This window comes from Setaria viridis, chromosome 4 (genome assembly GCF_005286985.2).
Source record: "Setaria viridis chromosome 4, Setaria_viridis_v4.0, whole genome shotgun sequence".
NCBI classification, from domain to species: Eukaryota; Viridiplantae; Streptophyta; class Magnoliopsida; order Poales; family Poaceae; genus Setaria; species Setaria viridis.
In genome coordinates this window covers 39,439,531-39,457,363 of record NC_048266.2, presented here as the reverse complement: position 1 = coordinate 39,457,363, position 17,833 = coordinate 39,439,531, and the positions used below count along the sequence as shown (strand labels likewise).

Genomic DNA, 17,833 nt, shown 5'->3' with positions numbered 1-17,833 from the left:
AACAGGAGATTGAGCGCATGCATGTCAACAGATCCGGTTTCGCCTCTGTATTCTGTCAACAAATCAACAACTTGCTTGTTCAGAAGGTCAGGAAAGCGTTTCCCTTGGTTTTGTTGCTGATGCAAGCCACCCCAGGTTCATGAACCCATGTCCTGGCGCTGCAGCCTGCAGGGATAGCATCGTTGCGTCTCTATCTGAAATCCGGAATTTTCAGGCTCACCTATATCACACAGGATCACTCATCACTCTCTTTCACAAAAACTCGGTGACTGATCAGGCATCAGGTAGCGATGAAATCGTCACTTGCTGCCACTAAACCTCAACGTCAACTTTCAGACGACGATAACCAAGAAAGAGTCCAAGAGGAAAATTGACGACGGCCCAATGCCCATGCTTGCCTTAAGAAAGCCCACTTTGCTCCTCTCTCTGTACGCCTGCATTTCGTATTGGGCCTACTTGGCGGCCCAGATGAGCCCACTCGCGGGAACACTAAAACCTTTCTTTTTTTTTTCTGTGAGAGGCTCTATTAACCGTCCGCACACGTGACAGCGATGTCAGCGAACGCGCTCAGGTGAGTGCGTCCCCTTCAGTTCCGTTCGAAATTAAGGAGGGAAAAAAAGGGGGCGGCGGCAGCGACGTACCCTTCCGTTCCCGCCCCCGCTCCGGCGGCGGCGGCGGCGGCGGGGATCACCGGCCATGGCCAGCCACTCCACCTACATCCACGAGCTTCGCAAGCTCATCGCCTCCTCCACCACCACCTCCGCCGGCTCCGCCCCCGGCTCCGCGCACCTCGAGGTCAAGCTCCGCGAGGTCCTCCCCAACCTCCTCCGCGACTACGTCATCCCTTCCCGCAAAGGTTCGTGCCCACCCCTCCCTCGCTCCCCCATTCGTCTCTCGCGGGTGTCGATTGAGCTGACAAGTTGCCATGGTCGCGCTTCCGCGAGGCGCAGCATCCGAGAGGGAGCTCCGGGAGGTCATCGCGTTGCTGAACCTGGTTGCCTACACGGCGCTCAAGTTCCCCGGGGTCTTCTACAACGGCCGCGCCGCCGACGTCATTAGCGTCATCGCCCGCATCCTCCTCTTCCTCGCCGAGCCCGATTTCAGGTACCTGCCTTCTTCCCCTCTTTTCCCTCCACAAAACCCTAGTCCAATTGTTCCTCGTATTTGAGTTTGCTTTGATCCGGGGATACATTTGCGAATGAGATTGTGGTATGAATGTGCCATTTGATTGGGGCCGCGTGGCTTGTATATAGTTTTGCTAAAATGCAGTTAGATTTATCCCGTTCCAGTGTGCAGTGGTGTTGCAACTTGCATATATTGTCCATTTGATTCGATAGCCGTTCGTCTCCCATCCAGGCGTGTGTTGGATTTCTCTGATAATGCGTGTGCTTCAGAGGCCAAATGTGCGGACACTAACTAAACTATACTCACTAGTGTGTTAATTACCAGAGTAGCAAGCTACCTGCAACTGGACATAAAATTTGCCGCTAGTTTTCTTGCTGGGGGTGAAAAGAAATGGCATAGTAGGCTAAGGATGCTGTGTAGGTATGGCATCTGTCAAATCTTCACCACATTTGTGTAACTGTTATCCTTGCGGTCTTTGTCAGTAATTTGGTACGGTAGTGTTATCTAAGTGTGCCAGTGGATTTCACTTGTTAGATGTCCCACCTGTCGTTTACATGTATGCTGTTTCTTCACTGTTGCAGGGTGAGCCATGAGCTTATATTCACTGCAGTTTGGAATCTTCTCTCCATTCTCCGCACAGGTGACCGAGAAGCCTACAGACAGTTCTTCCTGGATGCTATGGTTGCAGTAGAAGGTATGTGTTTTGCTTTGTTCCTCTTAATCATTAATTGTATCCGCCGGAGTACAATTAGTTAGGTCATGCAGAAAGGCTGAAACTTGACCTTGTCCAATCCAACAGATGTACTATATGTGGCATCAATACATGATGAGAGTCCTGGTGGTGTGCCTCCTGGAAGATGTTTAGTTAAATGCCTCTGTGGATCCTTCACAGATATATTAGGTTCACCTGGGCCTTATAGTGAGCTCCCAGACAGTTGCCGACCTAAGAATGGACCTGGCGTGGTGGTTGATCTGACAGGCGATGCAAGATGGCGTCCATTTGCCACTTCGCTGATTAAACTAGTCAACAAGTGTCTTACAGATGGGACCTTGTATGTTGATGGGCTTGTTAACATGTCATTTGTTTCTGCTGCTTGTTCTATCCTCTGCTATGGGGATGGTTCTCTGCACAAGGTTGGTATCAGCCTTTACGAATAATTTTAACTTTTGGTTCTCCCTGTGTATCTTCAACTTGCTGATGGCCAATCTGCTGCAACAGGTTTGTTTTGATTTCGCGCGTATTGTGGCAACAGTGATGACTGCTGAGATTCTTCCTATAGAAAATATAATTCGTTCAATCACATGCATTTTGAGCCAAGATGCCACTGAACTTTCTGATATCAGGTATTATTATGTTCCTACACATTGCTTCCAGTTATTGAAACTACTGCACGTATTCGGGAGAGATTGGTTGGATCTTGGATGAAATATTTGGTCCCAAAATTGTTATGCTAAATTATACTTTGCATCTTTTTCTTTAGCTGCTTTGCATTTGCTTTTGGTAATGGATTTACATACTATCTCTCTTTATTGTCACGATAATGTTAGAGACTGCCCTTTGGTGATGCTCTTTGCTTTGTGTATTGTATCGCACTGCTGGGAACTTATCTCCATAAAATTGTAAATGAAACAGTTAGCTGTCTTTTTTTTTCTCCCGAACACGCAGGCGTGTCATTGTATTAATAGATTAAATAGATTCGAAACGGTCCAATTACATGCTGACTCCATGTCTGGGGTTAGTTTTTCTTACACGTTCTCACCCTTGAATCAACTAGTACTACCCTGTTAGCCGGCCTAACGCTGCAGGCTGCCTAGAGCCTTTGCTCCTGCCAAGATCCAGAGATGCACCTGTTCAGCTGCCTGAAACAGTTAGCTGTCATTGTGAAGTTTCTTAGTTAGTTTTTTTTTTGGTCCATTGTGTATGTAGTTCACGCTGGGAAAAGAATATTATTGCATGTTTCACAATTTTCCAAATTTCAAAGTTGAATCTATCTATTAACCATTTTCTTGATAAGAACTGGCCAACAGCTTCAACATCAGTATTGTTTTGCTGTAATGACCAACTGGGAAAAAAATAAAGCAAGTAAAAGCTAGATAAGGAGACAAACATTTTTTTTCCTTCAACAAAGGTATGCAGCATATCAGCTGTTTGACTCCATGGCTCTACATGTTCAGTTAAGTTTATTATTTTATCAAGCCTTGCACTGACTTAAGTGAAGAATGTGTTGCCAACCTACATGCATGTCGAATGCTAACCAGCTAACTATACTACACCTATGCAACGATTAAACAAATTTGTATAAGTGATGCGGTATTTGATCATTGAATGCAATATTCAAATTCAAACTAAATCCAGACAGATGATTCCTATAACTTTATTGGTGTTTGAGGTCAATGGAAATTGCAATGAGACATACCACTTCACCCTGCCATGTGTGAAAATCAATACTCCATCTGATTCGTTCCCCCATGTCTTCCTCTTGGGGAGAGAATCCAGAATTAGTTTCCTTCAGAGGGAACAGAACTATATTGCAAATTGCAATGAACAAGTTCTTGAACGGCAACATGTATGCTACACTGTTACTGTAATTCCTAACTTCTGAACAATTCTAGAGTGACTTGTATATGAAATAGAAGTAGTAACTTATAACATAGGTCGTTTCCCCTTGCTTATTGGAATCCAGACATCATCATGTACCGATATGCTTTATCTTTGTTTATGCAGAGATGCAGATTATGACTTTTCAATGGGAGCATGTCTTCGTGTACTGCATTCTTCATGCCCTGGTTATATTGTTGAATCTACAGCTGCTGATATTGTTAATGTGCTCCAAAGAGCAATAAAGACCAGCAGAAGTGCAGAACTTCAGGTTCAAGGACCAACTTGACTTACCCAGGTTCTATGCATACTTCCATAGTTCCATGTGCTAACCGCTACTCCTTTTCAGGTTGCAATGTACATTGCATACAAGAGAATAATTGAACTCTGCTCTGCACAAGTATGGAAACCAGAAATCCTTCTGAAGTTGCTCTGCTTGCCAAAACCTTGCAGCAAACTGATTGACTGCATTCGAGTGGTCATAAGCAAATTTGGTCAAAACTTTTTTACTCTGGATGATGGTAAAGGTCAAAGCAGTCCTCAGGCAAGATCAGAAAAAAATGACTTGCCAAAAGTTGGCCAGAAAAGAACATCACAGAATGAGCAAAGCAGTTGTGCCAAACGTCAAAAAATGACCGAATCAAGATTTTCTGCTGGCATTGGGTTTGAACTAAAAGAAGGCTATGCTCTTCGACAATCTTTAAATTCACTGATTAAGTGCCTATCGCCAGAGAATCATGAGACTTATCCATTAGACCCTGAGACTGCTATAGAGGTGATTAGTCTGTTGTGTATATCGTTAAGTGTTTATCCAAGGACAAGTCTGTTTACCAGAGTTTCTAAGCAAGTCCTTTCCTGGATTTCCTGGATTCACAAACAGGTTAGGCAAACATCACCAGAGACCTGTGTCTTAATTTATTTAGGTTGTAATTTTTCTTTGAACTGTGTGACTTAAAAATTGTTAAATCATGCAGATAACCCAGAGAAACTTGTTTTCCTTTGATGTGCCACTGTATTTTGAAGCTCTTCATACTGTAATGCTTCTCCAATGTGAGCCTTCCACTTCTTCATGTCCATAATTTATCAGCATTGTGCACTTTGTGCATGGCTTGTTGTGTGCTGTTATTTTCTTATGAGCTGTCTTTGACATATCAGGTTCATTTGTGTAGGAAGAGCTTTAAATATGTCCTACTACTTGCATAATTTTCCTTTAAACTTTGGTAATACTTCCTGGTGTTTAGGACCTTGTTATGTAGCTTAGTCTAATCATATACTGCTCCATTTGACATTGCGGTAGGTTGTGATGGTTCCGTTCGGCATGACCCCTTTTGGGTTTTTTAAATTCTTTGGTTGTTTTTTTTTTTCAAAACCAAAGATCTTGTAGGCAGAGATACTGTTGTGGAACATGAGCTAAGGATCAGCAGAAAACAGTAAGACTTAATCTTTTCTGCCAAACCGAACACCAGACTAGCCTGTGCTGTTTTTCCACAAAAGCATTTAAAAATAAGCACTGTACTGCTCTGCAAAGCACCCACAGATGAACCCAAACTCCCTAAGCAGGTAAGCTGAATGACCAGATAAGCTAGCTTACTTAACATGCACAGTGAGCTGTTTGTGCCTTTCCAGATTATATACCCTTGCAAGCTTTCACCACCCTCCCCTGAATAGCATCAACAAGAGTGCAACATAGTAGGATAGCTAGGCTTGTTAAAGATGGTATATATAAGGGATCTTTTACCCTGGCACAAGCTTACAAGTTTCATAAGCTTGAGCTTGTGCTAGGCTTGACATTCCTGTGTATGTTAATCAAAGTTGTGCCTGTCTTTATTTCAATTTCAGTAGCTTTTACCTTTTTGTCTTAATGTTGGTGCAGTCAATCTTCCTGGACACGCTAAACTGTCTGAAGATGAATCTCAATTGATTGATGATGATACACATTTTGTTCATCAAGTATATGCTGACCTCATCAGCATGTTGAAACTGATGTGGGACGATGGTCATGCTGTCACTCAAACTACTTCAGACTACAAGATAAAATGCCTTTTGATGCAAGTCATTGCTAAGCTTGGCAATAGACTGAATGCTGGATGTGATCTTGAAGTCCTTGATTTGGCTATCCATAATGGAATTGCTGAGATTCAAAATGAGGCAATTATGTCACTACCCATAATTGTGTTGTACTCTGGCCCTACGATGCTTGGAGCAATGTTTAAGAAACTTGAGTGAGTGGACATGCCTCCCCTTTCATGATTTTAGATTAGGCGTACTTTTCCGGTTTAAGATTTGTAATAAAAGCAAGAGGAAAATGCCATGTTGAGACATACTTTATTTGTTACACAGTACAATGAAATTCTAGCCTTCAAATTGTGTTCTCAAATACATGAAGATCATGATTTTATGCTGATATTTTACTATGCCTTATCCTGTTTTCTTGCTACAGTTCAATGGTTGCTTTAGGACTTGAGAAAGTGGGGAAAAGTATTGCCGTTTCACTTGGTTTTCTATCTTGCTTAAATGGAACCACTGATTACACCAAAAACGTGGGGAACCATTGCAAGCTTTTCTTGGACAAGCACTCTGAACAACACACGTCAACATTAGATCTTCTCTTGAGAGGTTTCTGGTGTCCTCAATGTGATATCAGGAGTAGAATTGTTTGCAATGAAGAGCAAATTTCTATCTTGGACAGCGCACTATTGCAAGTTGAGAATGTGGACTTCAATGTTAACATCTCCAAGGCCCATACTCTCTTTTTCAAGCTTCTCTATGCAGATACTTTTGAGGAATCTATAATTTCTTCGGTTGAAGTTTTGCCACGGATATTGAGGCATTCGAGTAAGAGTGTTCTGCTTGAGATGAGAACTCAGTGGGTTCAATGTTTTGAGTTTCTACTACTTCATGAAATGAAAGCTGTCAGGGAAGCATTTTCTGGTGTAGTCTGCTGCTTCTTGGAAAGCAATGTTATGGACATTTTGTTTTCTGATGGACTGGGAATGGATGGAGGGACTATAGAACGTCAATTCATGGATAAAATAAAATGTGCTTTCACTGAAGCTGAAGATTTTCAGATTCATCTGACACTTCTGGAATCCATTGGTACAATTATGAAAGTTAGCGATATTCATGGAGAAGTTTTCTTCTGCTCATTTGTGTTACTTATTGGTCAGCTTGGTAATCATAATTCCATCATAAGGATGACTACATTGAGATTAATTCACAGATGCTGCACTTACTGTTTCAAAGGAGGACTCGATCTCTTCCTCTTGAAGTACTCGCATGCTAGAGATAATTTATATAACTATCTGTCATCTAGACTTGTGACTCATCCCATAATGATTAAGGAATTCGCTGAGAATGTTCTAGGTATTAAGACCGAAGAGCTGATTGATAGAATGGTTCCATCAGTTATACCAAAGCTCATCGTGTCGCACCCAAACAATGACCACGCCCTTATTACTCTTCGTGAACTGGCAAGCCATCTAAACACTGAGCTAGTAGATCTGATTGTAAATTGGTTGCCTAAAGTTCTCTGCTTTGCTCTTTTTTATGAAGATGGGCAGCATTTACCATCAGTTCTACAATTTTATAAGAATGAGACAGGAACTGATAGCAAAGAGATATTTGCAGCTGCTTTGCCATCACTGCTTGATGAAATTGTATGTTTTGCTGTGGAATCTGATCAGAGTGAGACTGATATAAGGTGACTCTTCTTTCCATTAGACATGCAATTCATTATAAACTTGGGTAACTAGGAACAATTATCTAATGATATATTAATTTTCAGGACAGCAAAAATTTCACCAACAATTCAGAATATTGCTAGAATTCTGACAGGCAATGAAACTCTTCCTGAGTTTTTGAAGAATGATTTTGTTCGCCTTCTCAATAGCATTGACAAGAAGATGCTTCGTTCTGATGACATGAAGCTTCAAAAACAAGCTCTCCAACGAATAAGGAAATTGGTTGAGATGATGGGCCCTTATTTGAGTACACATACGCCAAAGATTATGGTTCTGTTGATTTTTGCCATTGATAAGGAAGGCCTTCAGATGGATGGTCTTGATGTCTTACATTTTTTCGTAAAGCAGTTAGCTGAAGTATCACCAAATAGTATCAAGTATGTTATGTCCCAAGTTGTAGCTGCTTTCATTCCATCTCTGGAAAGGTACAAAGGATGTCCTGCTCACCTGAGTAAAACTGTTGAAATCCTTGAAGAACTTGTTGTGAAAAACAACAGCTTGCTAAAGCAACATATACGTGAACTACCACTGTTGCCTAGTCTACCATCTTTATCAGAGGTAAACAAGGTAATACAGGAAGCTAGAGGGTTAATGACACTGCAGGATCATCTGAAGGATGCTGTCAATGGTCTTAACCATGAAAGCTTAAATGTGAGGTACATGGTAGCTTGTGAGCTGAGTAAATTATTTAATGCCAGAAGGGAGGATATGACTGCTCTCATCATTGGTGAAGATATTGCTGATTTGGATGTAATAAGCTCTTTAATTATGGCTTTACTTAAAGGATGTGCAGAGCAATCAAGGACTAATGTTGGCCAGAAACTGAAAATGGTTTGTGCTGACTGTCTTGGTGCACTGGGTGCTGTTGATCCTGCTAAGATAAAGGTAATTTCTTGCGAGCGCTTTAAGATAGAATGTTCAGATGATGATCTTATATTTGAGTTGATTCACAAGCATCTTGCAAGGGCATTCAGAGCTGCTGCTGACACAACAGTCCAAGATGCTGCTGCCTTGGCTATCCAGGAGCTACTAAAATTGGCAGGTTGCCAATCTTCATCTAGTGACAACAATCTGAGAGGCCAGAAGTTGTGGGGCCGTTTTTCAAACTATGTCAAGGAAATAATTGCCCCGTGCTTAACATCAAGATTTCATCTTCCTAACCCAACTGATTCTGCTGTAGTCGGCCCAATATACCGCCCAGCAATGTCTTTGAGAAAGTGGATATACTATTGGATTAGAAAGTTGACATCACATGCAACTGGATCCCGTTCTGGTATTTTTAGTGCATGCCGTGGAATTCTTCGGCATGACATGCCAACTGCACTCTATCTCTTACCATACTTGGTCTTAAATGTTGTCTGCTATGGTACACCAGAGGCTCGTCAAAGCATTACTGAGGAAATCCTGTGCGTTCTCAATGCTGCTGCTTCTGAAAGTAGTGGAGCTGCTGTTCATGGAAATGCAGGGGGGCAGAGTGAGGTCTGTATTCAAGCCATCTTCACTTTGCTTGATAACCTTGGGCAGTGGGTTGATGACCTCAAACAGGAAATTGCTTTATCCCAGCCTAGTCATGCCACGGCTGGAAAGCATGGAGGTAAATTGAAAGATGGAACATATTCTGGTTATGAGCAGGATCAAATGCTGGTGCAGTGTAGCTATGTTGCTGGGTTGCTGGCTGCTATACCCAAAGTTACTCTAGCAAGGGCCTCTCTTAGATGTCAAGCTCATGCTCGTGCTCTAATGTACTTTGAATCTCATGTCCAGGAGAATTCGGGCTCCTCCAATCCAGCTGCACAGTGTAGTGGCACCTTTTCAGATGACGACATATCTTTTCTTATGGAAATATATGGAGGATTGGATGAGCCTGATGGCCTCCTAGGTTTAGCTAATCTGAGGAAATCATCAAGCCTGCAAGATCAGCTTATCATTAATGAGAAAGCTGGAAACTGGGCCGAAGTCCTAACCTTATGTGAACAGGCCTTGCAAATGGAACCTACGTCTGTTCATAGACAATCCGATGTTCTTAATTGTTTGCTAAACATGTGCCATCTTCAAGCCATGATTGCCCATGTGGATGGTTTGGTTTGCAGCATACCCGAGTATAAGAAAACTTGGTGCATGCATGGAGTGCAAGCAGCATGGCGATTAGGGAGATGGGATCTAATGGATGAATATCTGACTGGGGCAGACAAGGGTCTGGTGTTCAGCAGTTCTGAGAACAATGCTTCTTTTGACATGGATCTTGCTAAGATATTCAAGGCTATGATGATGAAAGATCAGTTTCTGGTTGATGAAAAAATTGCCCAGTCCAAGCAAGCGTTGCTTGTACCTCTGGCTGCAGCAGGCATGGACTCATATATGCGTGCGTATCCTTATGTTGTAAAGCTCCATATGTTGCGTGAGTTGGAAGACTTCAATTCCTTGTTGGGAGATGAGTCATTTGTTGATAAGTCATTCAGTGCAGAAGATCCGGATTTTCTGAAGTTAACGAAGGACTGGGAAAATCGTCTGAGATGTACACAACCGTCTCTGTGGACAAGGGAGCCTTTACTCGCTCTCCGAAGGATGGTTTTTAGTCAGAGTCATATGAACACTCAAGTTGGGAACTGCTGGCTTCAGTATGCTAAGCTCTGCCGTTTGGCTGGTCATTATGAGACAGCTCACCTTGCAATACTGGAAGCAGATGCTTCAGGTTCCCCCAATGCTCACATGGAGAAGGCAAAGTATCTCTGGAATATACGGAAGTTTGATAGCGCTATAGCTGAACTTCAGCAAACACTTCTCAACATGCCTGCAGAAATTTTGGGAAGTGCTGTCCTTTCATCTCTTTGTAGCCTCTCTCTTGCTTTGCCAAATGCACCGATCTCTGCAACACAAGCATCAAAAGAGAATCCAGATGTGTCTAAAGCCCTTCTTCTCTATACTAGATGGATCCACTATACAGGACAAAAACAGAGTGCGGATATCAAATCTCTCTATTCTAGAGTAACAGAATTGCAGCCCAAGTGGGAAAAGGGTTTTTTCTGCATGGCAAAGTTTGTTGATGATTTGCTTGTTGATGCTAGGAAACGGCAAGAAGATGAGAAGATTGCTTGTAAAGTTGGACCAGTCCCTTCTAGCTCTTCTAACTCTGTAAGCAGGGCAACTGAAGAGAAAGAGAAGCCTTGGTGGGAATCGCTTCCTGTAGTGCTACTATGTTATGCAAGAGCACTTCACAAAGGGCATAAGAATCTTTTTCAAGCACTACCTCGAATGCTTACTCTTTGGTTCGAATTTGGAAGCATGCACACCCGAGATGTATCTTCATCTGATCAACGCATGAAAGAGATTCACGGAAGGGTATATTTGCTTGCATACCCTTTTTCAAATTCGTCTTTCCATTCTGTTTAAGAAACCTAATCTGCCCGTTGCAGGTGTTAGGCCTCATCCGTGGGTGCTTGAAGGATCTACCAACATATCAGTGGCTTACTGTGCTGTCTCAGTTGATCTCTCGCATCTGTCACCAAAATGATGATGTTGTCAGAATTGTCAAATATATCATCACGTCTGTTTTACGGGAATACCCTCAACAAGCTCTGTGGATGATGGCTGCAGTGTCGAAGTCAACAGTTCCTGCAAGACGGGATGCTGCTGCAGAAATATTACAATCAGCAAAGAAAGGATGTCGACGTGGGAGTCAAAATAGTGCACTGTTCAATCAATTTCCTACTCTCATAGACCATCTCATTAAGCTCTGCTTTCATCCGGGGCAGCCAAAGGCGAAAACAATAAACATCTCAACTGAGTTCAGTTCCTTGAAAAGAATGATGCCACTAGGAATTATCTTACCTGTCCAGCAGGCTTTAACGGTGACTCTGCCATCATATGATTCAGATATGTCGGATCAATCTGGTTTTCACCCCTTTTCAGTTTCTGAGCATCCTACGATAGCTGGAATAGCTGATGAAGCAGAAATTCTTACCTCCCTTCAGAAACCAAAGAAGGTACGTCGGATATTGGCTTGTTTAGTTACTACTCCCTCTGTTTCAAATTATAGGTCGTTTTGGCTTTTCTAGAAACCAAAGAAGGGTTTAGGGTTTCAAAGAAGGGATGGAGGGAGTACATTTGTAAGAGCAGCAACTGTCTAGGCAAACTAAATTCCACATCAAAAGTCATTCTAACTTTTGTTGGATGGTGAATATTTCAGGAATGTTTGTACAGGTTATTGTTGAATTTGATAATGGAGCTACAATGTTGTTTAGTACTTTTACTACAAGTTTATTAGTGTGATGTGCGTTCATTCGGCATTATTTTAAAAGTATCAGAGTTAGCTATAGACCTATAGCTATACTTCAGCAACTCATAGGCACATCATTTCAATCTTCAGGTTGTTTTCGTTGGAAGCGACGGAGTTGCTCGCCCATTTCTATGCAAACCAAAGGATGATCTTAGGAAAGACTCACGCATGATGGAGTTCAATGCCATGATCAACCGTCTCCTCTCCAAGGTCCCTGAGAGCCGCAGGAGAAAGCTTTATATCAGAACCTTTGCAGTGGTACCCCTTACCGAAGATTGTGGAATGGTAGAATGGGTGCCCAATACTCGCGGTCTTCGTCATATTCTTCAGGACATCTACATAACTCATGGAAAGTTTGATAGGATGAAAACAAATCCACAAATCAAGAAGATATATGACACATTCCATGGAAAAATGCCTGACGATGAAATGCTGAAGAAAAAAATCCTTCCAATGTTTCCCCCAGTTTTCCACAAATGGTTCCTGACAACATTCTCGGAACCAGCTGCATGGTTTCGTGCTAGAGTGGCATATGCGCATACCACCGCAGTGTGGTCAATGGTTGGCCACATTGTTGGGCTTGGCGACAGACACGGTGAGAACATCCTTTTCGACTCAACAACCGGGGACTGCGTTCATGTGGATTTCAGCTGCTTGTTTGATAGGGGCTTGCTACTGGACAAGCCTGAGGTGGTGCCATTTAGGCTTACACAAGTAAGTACTGAAAGCCTCTGTATCCTTAGTTCCTTGTATTTCAAGTTTTGCACGTATTTGGCCTGTAATCTCTTTTTTTTTCTTTTCTTTTGTGAACCTGCAACTGCAGAACATGATTGATGGCTTGGGCATCACTGGATATGAAGGCATATTTCTTAAGGTCTGTGAGATCACTCTGTCGGTTCTCAGAACTCACAAGGAGACCCTCATGACCGTTCTTGAGACCTTCATCCATGATCCGCTAGTGGAGTGGACCAAAACTCAGAAATCCAGTGGAGGCGAGGTCCAGAACCCACACGCACAGGTATGAATATGAACCGATGCATTGTGGGTGTCTTTTACATGTCTCGAAACAAACCACACGCATATTCTGATGTGTTTCTGTCCACCGATTCATCCAGAGGGCCATTACTAACATCAAAGCGAGGCTCCAGGGAGTTGTGGTGGGTGTGAAAGCCACTCCGTCCCTGCCGCTTTCCGTGGAAGGCCAGGCACGCCGCCTGATCGCTGAAGCAGTCTCCCTCAGCAACCTCGGCAAAATGTACATCTGGTGGATGCCGTGGTTCTAACAGTAACGGGCCCTTCCTTCCCCCTTGCTAAGTATTAGGTATGTATATAAGCATGAAACTCGCAAGAAAGTGGCGTTTTGTTGTAGCCCTAAACCTGGCTTATCGCCCTAAACAATGCTTGCTGTTTGGCCTCAAGTCAAGTCTCGGGCTGAATGGACGACCGGCAACTCCTGAGGCGGGTCGTGGCTGTGCGGGGTGAGCTGCGCAACAACATGCGTAGGTGTGCGACCCCAATGTCGGAGCCCCTGCACGGGTCAGCGGCCATGGCCTGCTGATCAACGCACGCGTGGGGAGGCTTCGCTTTGCGTTGCGATGCGATGTTGGGCGGCAGACACGGTCATGACAATGATTGCACGAAGCGTGCCGCGGATCTGCCGTGCGCTTCGGACCCCATTCCTCCTCGGCACGCCCAGTGATCCCATCCCATGGAGAGCACCCGCGTCGCGCGGGCACCGTACAGTGCGGCGCCGCCGGCAGCCACGCACGCCGTGCCCAGCGCTAGAACGTGCAGGTTTTTTTTGTTTTGTTTTGTTGATGACAAACGTGCAGGTTGGTGCTGTGGCTAGCAGCAACTGACACCGTCCTCAACCAAGAGATGGAACGGAACAGTAGCACCCGTCAGCTGTTGCATTGCATCCCATTCCCAGTTCCCCAGTCCCCACCAGATTCCTCAACACCGCGCTCTGTCAGTTGCAACCCTGGATTAGCGGCATCCGCCACCATCTTCCAATCCTTTGCATTACGAAAAGGCACGACGACGGTTGCTTTGTCGTTCTGGCCCGGGGGAGTCGACAAGAAGATTACGAACTTTGGAGTCTAGATTGACCACCTTTACAACAAGAGTACAAAGCTAATAGCGAGTGGAGGATTGATCCAGATGATGCAGTGGTGGTTAGCTGAACATGCGGCTGGCTGCTTTAGGAGGAATTAGGGCAGGGCCATTAGAAATTCAGGATACCGACGTGCTATTTTTTTTTCCTAAAGATGATACCTCCCCCCTCGTCTCCTGCAAGCCAGTGCCAGTGGCTGGTCTTGTTGGTCCCCCCGCCCAACCCCTCTCGCCGTGCGGGGTGCCAAGAGATACGACAAGGGCCACTGATCTGCCTCCGTGGTGAAATCTTTTACCCGCCTTAGAAAAAGGGATTCCTTCTCTCTTTTCTTTTCTTTTCTTTTCTTTTCATTTCATTCATGTCATGGGAGGAGCAACTCAGCAAGAGAGCAAGAGGAGATGGACCGAAAGTGACCATTGCTTTCCTTTGCTTGGACCTTGGAGAGGGAGGGAAACAGAGCGGGGTTTGATGGAGAAGAAACAAGGCTAGGAGCCTGCCTGTGCAAGTCCCTATCAGTGCCCACATCGGTGCCCTGTGATGGTGATCACTGATCAGTAGGAGTACTCAGTAGAGATGAATAGATGATGAAGCGGATGGGAGGAGGAAGCTGGGCTCACTTCCTCTTCACTTGACACTGTTGGTTTATCAGGCGCCCGGAATCAGCCCAGGTCAAATTGGACAGCTCCTCCAGCTTCAGCCATTATATTCCAGTAGCCGCCGTATGTGACAGGAAGCAAAAAGAGAGGATCCATGATCTTGTGGCGAATGCATACAGAATTAGAGTTACAGAGCCCAATCAAATCAGCAGCTGAACCCAAACATTTCAGTGCATACAGAATTAGAGTTACAGAGCCCAATCAAATCAGCAGCTGAACCCAAACATTTCAGTAACACGCACATTCCCATCCTTTGATGATACCACAATGCAACCAACAACCATGAACAGAGGAAGCTGATAACAGGCCCATTATTAAAAACACCAAATTAAAGGAAGTGCTGAGAAAAGCGCAACCAGCTGATTACGATCAATCATTAGAAAGGAAAGGCAGCGAGCTTTGCTCTTGTTAAGATAGTAGGAGAAGATTCACCACAGCACTTTGCATCTGCATATGATGCTAGTAGGACATGCTACTACACAACATGGGTTGGTTATCATGGGGAGATTGGATTGCAAAAAGGCCTCCCAAATCTTTGCCTCTGCCTGCCTGCCTTTTCCACTACTCTTCACTGCAATTACTGCTGCTACCACCACTACACTGCTGCTTAAGCTTAATTTAAATTTATTGCTGCCTGCTGCTCGAGCTCTTCTTCGGTTCTTCGTCTTCCTCCTCCGGCCCAGCCCTCTACAAGCAGCCTCCGCCGTAGCCGGCGTTCTTGAACAGCTCCTGCTTTATCGCGTCCGCGCTGATCCTTTCCCTCTGCATCTGCTTTTTTTTTCATCATCCAAAATCATCGTCAGGCTTCTAGTATGGGCTATGAATCAATCAAGAAGCAATCTTGTTGTATGGAGTACAATTTACATCTCAAGAAAGAAACGAAAAAACAAGGGTGTGATGCTGCTTCTAGTATGGACTATCCCTATGGACTATGGAGTAGTCCTACCTCAGAGCAGGAGGCGTGCATGCCGAAGTCGTTGAAGCAGCTGACGACGCACTGCTGGATGTCGAGCCCCAGGTTCTCGAGGGTGCTCACCGTGGAGAGCAGCAGCCCGGGCTTGGCGGCGCAGTAGATCTCCACCCGGGTCTCGCCGCCCTCCTTGCGCTCCACGTCGAACTTGGGGGTGTTCCGCGCCACCATCTCGTTGGGGTTGAGCTCCCGGAACACGCTCAGCACGCCCGGCGTCTCCTGCTGCTGCTCGTCGATCTCCTCCTGCAGCAGCTTGATCCTCTCCAGCAGCTCCTTCATGTAGTCGATCGTGTCGCCCAGGATCGATGTCCTGTCCATCTGTTCCAAACAAAGGAGGCACATTTCATCTCATCTTCAAACAAACTGGAAGAAAAGATTTGGATTTGGATTCCTTCTTACCTTGCTGATCTTGGGCACGACGGAGCGCAGCATGGAGAGGCGGTCGTTGAGGCGCTTGCGGCGGCGGCGCTCGGCCATGAGGTTCTTGGACGGCATGCCCTCCACCCGCTTCTTCTTGGACGCCGGCGGGGCTGGCGGCGCGGCGCCGGCGCCGAACGCGCCGCCGCCCTCCGCGAGGCCGGGCTCCACCTTGCAGACCCCGAGGCCGCCCTCCGTCAGCGCCGCCTTGGGCTCGATGACGTCAAGAAACCCCATCTCGGCGCCGTAGTCGGCGACATTATTGCCCCCGAACGCGGCGGCGGCGCCGTAGACCTCGCTGAGGCAGTCGAACCCAGGCGCCGCCGGATGCGGATGCGGCTGCGGCTGCGGCTGCGGCTGGTCGTAGGAGGCCGTGAAGGTGGGGAGGACGCTGACGGTGGGTGGCGGCTGGTGGCGGTCCTGGAAGGAGCAGTCCATGGCGGCGGTGCAGGCGGCCGCCGGGGAGAAGAAGTCGCTCATGGCATTGCAGTCCCAGGCGTCCCTCCGCAGGGAGAGGATCTCCTCCAAGAAGGCCTGCTCGTCCAGCTCCATGGCCTTCTTCTGGCTCTCTCTCCCTCCCTCCCTCGCTCTCTCTCTCTCTCTCTCTCTCTCTCTCTCTCTCTCTCTCTCTCTCTCCAAGAAGCCAAGAAGAAGAAGGCTATGTTGGCTTGTGGAGAGCGAGACTGACTAGAGAGGGAGAGGGGAGGATGCCAATGGCAATGGAAATGCCACGGTGAGGGGGAGGGGAGGGGGATTAATATATGAGGAGGAGAATGGAACGATGGGGGACAATTATTCCCTGTGATAAATGGTGAACAGTGGCATTAAGGTAGGTTGAGGGCTGAGGGCTTCATGTCATTAGAGAGGAAGTGAGAGGGAGGGAGGGGCCTAGGGATGTGATGGGATGGGATTGGAAAGGAATCATGCTGCCTTCTCACTCACTGCTTCGTATGCTTAGCAGTTAGCATTATCCCATTCACCCATCCATTTCTTTAAGTAATCTCTGGACTTTGCTCTTAATTATTTGTGGACTTTGGTTTGTACCAGCAGCAGCATGGGTAGAATGTAGAGAGGCTCCCAATCTGGTTTTGTTGTATTGTGACTTGTGAACCCTAGGGCAAATATAACACAGTGATAGGGTCCAGGATTCCTCCTGTTTGAGTACAGCTCTGTCTGTTGATCCCATCCCCATCCATCATCTCCCTTGTGTGTAATGTAATTAATCTAGTGATCTTTTTTGTCATCCGTGGGTAATACAGGAGGTATGGGTGATGGGACATGAAAGCGTGTTGTTGTTGCATTGTTGCTAGCAGCCACCAAAAAGAATACACACGCACCACCTTGTCTGTTGTTTTGTTCTTGAAGAAAAAGAGAGAGTAATGGTATAGATGTGTAGCTTATACTATGTGATTTTCGTTATGAACCATTGCGTAGTGAATGGGAATGTGTCTCCTGTTCTCCATTGCCAATGTGGAAATGCGTTAGCTCTGAAAGTCATGGCCAATGAAACTGAGCAGCCCCGATTGGAGCTGAAGTTCTCGTTAACAACCTGCTGATACGTCCAGATAGATAACGACACTTTTGTTAACTAGCATCATGAGCGTAGAAATGGTAGTCCAACGAAGTCCAAGCCAAGGCTTGAGCACTACAGTAGCAGTACCAAATTTGCCAGTTTACCTCTGCCATTCTGAAAGAAAGGGTTAAGTTTAGCAAAACTAGGAGAAAGGAAGCAGTAGTGGCAAGGATCCAAAACCATCTTTCTGGACGCCACGGGCACAGACTTTGAAAGGATCAACACTCATCAAGACTCGTCAGGCAGCCTCCACACAGAAACTCTTGCCTCCTCCTCCTCACTGTCATGCCAGTTGAATGAAATCAAGTTCATCACAAAAAAGAATGGAAATGAAATTCTGTGACCCATTTGTTAACTATTGCTG

General features: G+C 45.3%; 2 protein-coding genes across 4 annotated transcripts; one reads left to right on the top strand and one right to left on the bottom strand.

Moving 5' to 3' along the window:
• The first annotated feature begins 568 nt into the window (after positions 1–568).
• On the top strand, positions 569–13,626 carry LOC117852245 (serine/threonine-protein kinase ATR). 2 transcript variants are annotated; one of them, XM_034734256.2, is made up of 16 exons: positions 569–856; positions 951–1,104; positions 1,707–1,819; positions 1,925–2,259; positions 2,345–2,469; positions 3,851–3,995; positions 4,074–4,604; positions 4,699–4,774; positions 5,598–5,946; positions 6,165–7,424; positions 7,509–10,803; positions 10,878–11,447; positions 11,831–12,454; positions 12,564–12,758; positions 12,856–13,061; positions 13,160–13,626. In XM_034734256.2, the coding sequence occupies exons 1-15, from the start codon at positions 697–699 to the stop codon at positions 13,021–13,023; spliced, it is 8,100 nt and encodes a 2,699-aa protein (XP_034590147.1). In that variant the 5' UTR covers positions 569–696; the 3' UTR covers positions 13,024–13,061; positions 13,160–13,626. The 2 variants fall into 2 exon arrangements, with proteins under 2 accessions (XP_034590147.1, XP_034590146.1); XM_034734255.2 differs by lacking the exon at positions 13,160–13,626 and having other exon boundaries at positions 12,856–13,158.
• Positions 13,627–14,885: 1,259 nt separating this feature from the next.
• On the bottom strand, positions 14,886–16,766 carry LOC117852246 (transcription factor bHLH93). Of its 2 annotated transcripts, none has more exons than XM_034734259.2 (3): positions 15,879–16,766; positions 15,456–15,797; positions 14,886–15,280 (listed from the first exon to the last, which is right to left on the bottom strand). In XM_034734259.2, exons 1-3 carry the CDS (start codon positions 16,446–16,448, stop codon positions 15,197–15,199), a joined length of 996 nt encoding a protein of 331 aa, XP_034590150.1. In that variant the 5' UTR covers positions 16,449–16,766; the 3' UTR covers positions 14,886–15,196. The 2 variants fall into 2 exon arrangements, with proteins under 2 accessions (XP_034590150.1, XP_034590151.1); XM_034734260.2 differs by having other exon boundaries at positions 14,886–15,277; positions 15,879–16,751.
• Between the last annotated feature and the right edge of the window lie 1,067 nt (positions 16,767–17,833).